The sequence below is a fragment of the Athene noctua genome, chromosome 3, assembly GCF_965140245.1.
Source record: "Athene noctua chromosome 3, bAthNoc1.hap1.1, whole genome shotgun sequence".
In the NCBI taxonomy this organism is placed as follows: Eukaryota; Metazoa; Chordata; class Aves; order Strigiformes; family Strigidae; genus Athene; species Athene noctua.
The window spans coordinates 36,145,648-36,151,887 of record NC_134039.1 but is presented as its reverse complement, the minus strand read 5'-3'; the positions used below and the strand labels follow the sequence as shown (position 1 = coordinate 36,151,887).

General features: G+C 44.6%; 1 protein-coding gene across 3 annotated transcripts in view; it reads right to left on the bottom strand.

The window, feature by feature from the left end:
* Positions 1 to 378: 378 nt before the first annotated feature.
* NTN4 (netrin 4) overlaps positions 379 to 6,240 on the bottom strand; it is a 48,680-nt gene continuing 42,818 nt past the window's right edge. For all 3 annotated transcript variants that reach the window (XM_074902710.1, XM_074902711.1, XM_074902712.1), the window contains exons 9-10: positions 5,720 to 5,890; positions 379 to 2,121 (exon numbers count right to left, since the gene is read on the bottom strand). In XM_074902710.1, the coding sequence (XP_074758811.1) occupies positions 1,985 to 2,121; positions 5,720 to 5,890 (308 nt within the window). In that variant the 3' untranslated portion in view covers positions 379 to 1,984. The remainder of the gene's footprint in view (positions 2,122 to 5,719; positions 5,891 to 6,240) is intronic.

Below are 6,240 nucleotides of genomic sequence, written 5' to 3'. Positions count from 1 at the left end.
CAGTTTCAAATGTTTCAAATGTAGGGCCTGGTTTCTGCCATCCCTGGCTTGCTTTTTATGGGTAACTGCTCTGCAGTTCAGCCATCAGGCCTGTGTGGATACAAGGGTCTGGACAGCTTTGAAAATACTTAGGTACGATTCCCCTTATGAGAAGAGCTTATAAGCCTTCCAAAATAGAGGTGAAATGGGATTTCTGTGAGCCATCCATGCTGCTTGGCTTTTTACCACATGACGAATGCTACCTTCCCCAGAGAGGAAAATAGCCCCCCGTGGCAGCTTCTCTGCACCCAGAGCCATCTTCACTGCACTCTTTAGCACAGGCATGAAGACCACATGGCCAGTGGTGTAAAGCAGTAACAGGAGATGAAGATGTTGAGATCATATTACATTTATTACATAAATGAGATATAAAAACAAATTACCAAAATAGTATAATTTTTTTGTGAGTCCACAGGACCTTGAAAGAAAAATACATAAGTAAAGCAGATTGGTAGACTCATGACTTTTCTGGTGTTGCATGTCTTCCTTTTCTTTCCCCTCACACTCATGAACAAAATACACTCTATGCAATGTGGTTTAAAGATGCTTTATAGAAAAGATATATTTTAGTGCTGAAAACTGCAGTAAACTGTGCTATATTCCATACTGGTGTTAATGAGGAAGTATAATGGCTGTATATATTGCAAACAGTAATACAGAGGAAAACAAATAAAATGTTCAGTTTTAAATACTAACATAAAAATAAAATAAACTCCAGGCCCACCATGAATTGCTGGGTTGTGACATGCAAATGCGAGTCCTCTCTGTTCTCTGCATCCACTCCTCATCCTGCAGGCAGAGTTTTTCTCCTCTGGCAATTGCATTTTAATCTCAAAGTCTCTTCTTCTCACACTGTTTGTGGAGTCCTGCCCACGGGGTCCAAGTGCTGGTCTGAAGCTGGGACTTCAGTGCAAATACTTTCTCTTTCAAATTGCATCCTCAGATACTCTGAGTGGCCAGTGCCAGGCTGGCCATTCCCTTTATACCGTTAACGCTGTCCAACTGGGGGGGATCTACAGGAGTGCTTCAGTCTTCTGTTTCAGTGAGTTTTTTTCATATTCCATCTTCAACCTCTTCTTTCCCCAACACAATTAGACTTCCTGCACCGTGAAGTGGCAGGTAGTAAAGTGCTTTATACAATGAAATATTTACACTAGGGCTAGGTTCGTTTTTTAACACTTCAAGGACAAAAGCTCAGAGACGCTGCACCCTCTTGAGCTGGCTTTTCCCTGCAGCCATGTGGTGGGTGGACAGCTGGCCCCTGCCCTGCATCGCGCTTGGGCCAAGGCAGAGGGGTTTGATTCACTCCGGCAGCTCTGTCCTCGCCAGCATCAGCAGAGAATTTAGCCCCCGAGACCTTCAGTGGGGTGACCAGGTTAAAATTAAGTGACATCTGATTCTCTTTGACAGATGCCATGTGTTAACCTGAGGGGGTGTTTATAAAGAGCGATTGTCACTGCCACGCCGCTGTCAGCACCTGCCCTCTGCTGCAGCCACCACCTTCCCCACAGCATTCTCTGGGAGCCTCTGCAAGTCACTCAGGATCCACACTGGCAGCACTGGCAGTGGTGTTTTGCTTCTCAGCTGTAGCTCATGGTCATGCTTTCCCTCTCTAGGGTGATAATTTTGTCTGGGGTCTGGGGTGATCAGTGGCGTCATAAGAGTTGCTCCAACATCGCCCTGGAGCAAGACAAGCGTCTGCCCTTTTGTTTCCCTCAACATAATGATGAGCTGGGCTCAGGCGAGCCCTTGGCAAGGAAGCTACAGGTGAGTGAATGAACGTTGACCAGGAAAGGTTAAATTAGACAGCGCCTACAACTTTGAATGTCTCGCTACACATTTTGGCCCTATTTCCTTACATTCCAGTTTTCATCCTAGAGGTCTTCTCTCTGTGAAGGCTGTTGCAATTTGTGCATGAAGAAATGCCCTAGGCAGTCATGTACCTCTAGTTGCAGTCTCTTTTCAAAATCTCCAGGACCTTTCTTCCAAGAGCTGACTTCCACTGATGGACAAAACTTTTCATGTTGACAATGAGTCTGCCTGTTCGGATGTCCTCATGTCCTGCCACGAGGTACTCCAAGCCTGCAAACCAGCAAAGCCATCAGGGACTTCACAGCACTACACGTAAGAGGCCTATTGACACTGCAAAGTCAGCCTGGATATACAGTCCCATGTCAAAAAGCACTTATACAGAGAAATATTTATACATACTGTTTCTCTCATGTATCTGTATATCTATATCTCTACCTATGGAAAAAAGATCCTTGTGGCACATCTGTCAGTGAGATGCAGTATACTAGCTTTGATTTTGTTAGCTTCTAAATATAAATGGAAGCTGAACTCTGGGACTGTACTACAAGTTTTTATACCTTGTTTGGGAACTATTACCTTCATTTGACAGCCACTGGCCTCACCCCTCCATGAATAACCTGGGCCCCGAAATCAGCTGCATTCCAGTAATGAAAGTGCAGGATAGCCCAGTGCTGGTATCTTGCTCAAAATGTCCAGTGCCCCCTTGCAGGCAAAGTCATGCCAGACCCTGATGAGAGGCAATACTAGATTTGCTGGCACGAGTACCCCAGAAGAGCCTGAGGGGGTGGCAGTCATATTGAAATCAGCTACATTAATTTCTGCCTCTGCCAGATGTTTAGAGACATGACAGCAGCATCTGGCAAAGCCTCGCCTGGTGTCCAGAAGCTGCCAGAAAGGGCTGGAGCACGGCCCTGCAGTGCTCTGCCACAGGGCTTGCCCCGAGCATCTGGGTCTGCACTTGGCTTTCAGGGCACAACTCAAAGAGCGCTTGGAGCCAGGCAGTAACTGCTAAGCAGGGGGATGGAGTGATGCCTTTGCTTTGAATTAGCTAAAGAAACACTGCCACAGATCCCAACAGCCTAAATGGGCCATGAATATGCCATGAATGGGGATAACAAGGAGGATCATTCCTCCCATGGCAGGAGGAGCTCCCTGCCAGGGCCAGCATCCTGCTGCAGCACACCTCGGGTACAGCAAGCCTGAGGCGCCCGCCTGTACCCTCTCCTCCTTGCACCAGTCTGGGGAGACCACGTGGTGGTACAAACTACCCTGGGGAGATCCTTCTTTCCCGGTGCTCTCAGTGGTCTGGCTCCAGCCTGGCCACAGCAGCAGGGAGTCTGCTCGTGTTTTCTCGGGTTTTCATTTTGTAGTTCAGAATAAAGGGAGACTGTCCCCTAGTTAAAGGTCAAGCGTGTTTTTCTTTAATTCAATACAATGCGTTATCTTCTACATCTGAGTTTTTGGGCACACACCCCCTCTCTTCTGCAAGTAAACACAGGATATGCATATGGCAATATCATGCTTTTCAAGACAATAATTTTTGCCATGTCAATCCTGCTGTTATATAAACATCGCTTTTCAAGGGCTTCTAAAACTATCTCCCTTGAGAGAGAAACATGGCATGCACCCTCAGAGAGCAAACAAATACTGCCACAGTTGATGATTTGGTAGGGCTTTCTAGATTTTCAACTTGATGTTACAGAAGTGTAAAATTAAAATGAATCAGATGACTGAGATGCCACCAGCCAGGACTTGAGGCTGTGCGTTTTGCCCTGTGTTGCTGGCAGGCAGCTCCATGCTTATCTGTGTCTATGCCTGGCAGGGCCAAGGAGGGGAAGGGGCTCCTGTTCCCCCGTGAACAGCTGAGACCTTTAAACCTTTCAGTTCAGTGTCCCCCCAGAAGTCCAACCTGCCTGTGTGGGGGTGTGTGTAAGGCATGCAAAGGTAGCAAACATCTCCTCATAGGAATTCAAGCACATTTATTATCTGAAAACAGCTCATGGATATTTGATAAATGGTTGGAATTTTTATTTCTTGTCAGAGCCTTTAAGAACCCACCTCCTTTTGGTATCTCTTTAGCACTGTGAAACAGAATAAAAATATGTCTTTCTTTCTTTTATTTTTATCTTTGATCTCCTCTATGGTTTTGGGAGATGTGATTTCCATTACAGCCATATTTCAGCAATTTGTTTTATGTCAACTTGTCTTTTTATCTGGCTGGTTTTGGGTAATACATCTGGAGATCAGAAGCTCTTACCCTGACAGAGGGTTGAATCTGCTAATATAGCATTGACAACCATTCAGAAATGAATGCGGTAGCTAAAGAAAATAATGAGATTTTAAGAAACATCTCGAATCCTTTTTTTTCCACTTTGAAATCACTGAATCTTAAAGATGCGCTCTGTTGATGTTTTCAAGTTTTTCATTAGGACCAAACTTTACAACTTCTTTCCAACATGAAAGCTGAGATTAATTTATACTCATGGGATGCCAGCAGTTGCATTTCAAGACAATACTAAACTCTGCAGTATAAATCATGAGAGCTGGCAAGGGAGTAATACCTGATGTGTCAGATACCTGGATTGTCTCTAAAGACAGTTTCACCTCCACCCTTCTGCTGGTGTCCAAGTGATCTTCACTGATTGTGTGGTTAGTGCTGTCTTTTCCTCTGCTGGGGAAAATCAGTGAAGCTCCTCTGAAATTAGTGGAGTCATAAAGCTGGGTGTCAGGTACGAGGCTGCCCTGCCACACTCAGTGCCTGACTGCTTCCCCAGCATTTCTCCAGGTTTATATTAAGGCAGACACATCTGGACTTTCTTGCTTGCATTTGCATTGCATATGGAAAAATAAAACAGCTGTATCTATTTATTTATAGATTTATGTTGTTTTACCAATATCCAAAGTCTTACTGCTCTTAAACACTAAAGTCCTGCCTAATGCTGCTGATTCATCTGACCCTTGCACCTGACAAGACTTCCTGACTACAGCTGTGCTATCATGGCAGCTTGCCTTCAAAGCCAAAGACACTCACTTTGGTGGAGAAGAAAGACAACTGCAAACACCTCATCAATGAATAACCTTTCTGCATGATCCAGCCTTGCAGACAGCCCTTTCCACCAAAGGAAGTTCCTAGTGCTGCATGCATAAGGGATGCCTAAGCACTGAAGTCAACATTTCAATTGGTGATTTCCAAGTGATGTGTGTGTCTTATGGAAAGAAAACCCTTTATCTGAATCAGTTGGTAACTGTTGGTTTATCTTGGAGTTGTAAAGAAATGTGTGTCAGCTGGAGCTTAGTTTTGCTCTACTGAAGAAAACCCATAGTATGCATCTCCTTGTCCATACCGGAGACTGCATGCACTGTTTAGCCACCACTGGTTATACTCCATTTCAGTGAAAGATGATGAGAAAAAACTGTGAAGAGAATCTCTTCCAAATCATGTAGATGCAAACTAGTGTTACTTTCAAAGAGGCATCTTCCCTTGAGTTTAGATTAGAACTTCAGTACAATATAATGAGTCAAATTAGATTTAAATGTGTTTTATGGATTCAAATTAGCATTAGTTTTGAAAAAATATATCATGTAATCATGGCATGATGTGCACCTCCCTCCCTCTGGGAACAGACTGAAATTGGTAAAGCTGTAAGACTGTTACTATGTTTCATAAAGATAATTGCATGTTTGAAAGTCTATAGAATGAATGAAGTTTTTCCTCTACAAAATCTCAGTTTGATGGAGATTGCTGTTGGAATCCAAATGATGTATCAACACTGGGCTGCAATCTCAGATCACTGGCATGAGGGGACAGGGAAGTGGGAATGAAATCTGTAAACGTGTTGGGGATATACTGCCCAGGGAGTAAACCTACCGGGATTGAGGATGGGACAAGTGCAGCCTCTGTTAGTCCAGGATTCAGGGTAGAGTGTCCTCTTGCCCCGGAGGACCTTCAGTTTTGTAGACTTTAAGACTTTCTTGATCTTCACATTGACTTCTGCATGGGAGCCTTTGTCATGAGCTGACAAGATCTTTGTCTTGATCACTGGGAAGACATGAATTCAAGACCTGGAATATATAAACTATTACAGTGCTCACTTTTTCTTTTTTTTTTTTTTTTTGGTCCAATTCAAGTGTTTGGGTGAAGCAGTGAGGACAATTACTTTGTTACAGTAGAGTTAGCCTGATGCTTCTTGCTGGGGAGCCTGGGGTCAGTGCAGCTGTTGGGGGAGTGCCTATGTCCCCAGAGCCGTGGGCAGCAACGCTGCCGGTTGGTTTGGCCACAGTCCCTGGACCTGCCACGTGGGCAGCAGGAGAGGTCCAGTGACCTGATTTTCAAAACTTGTGATGGCCCCGTTTTCCCCCAGACATCAGCAAAGACTTTGTCTCTCTTAG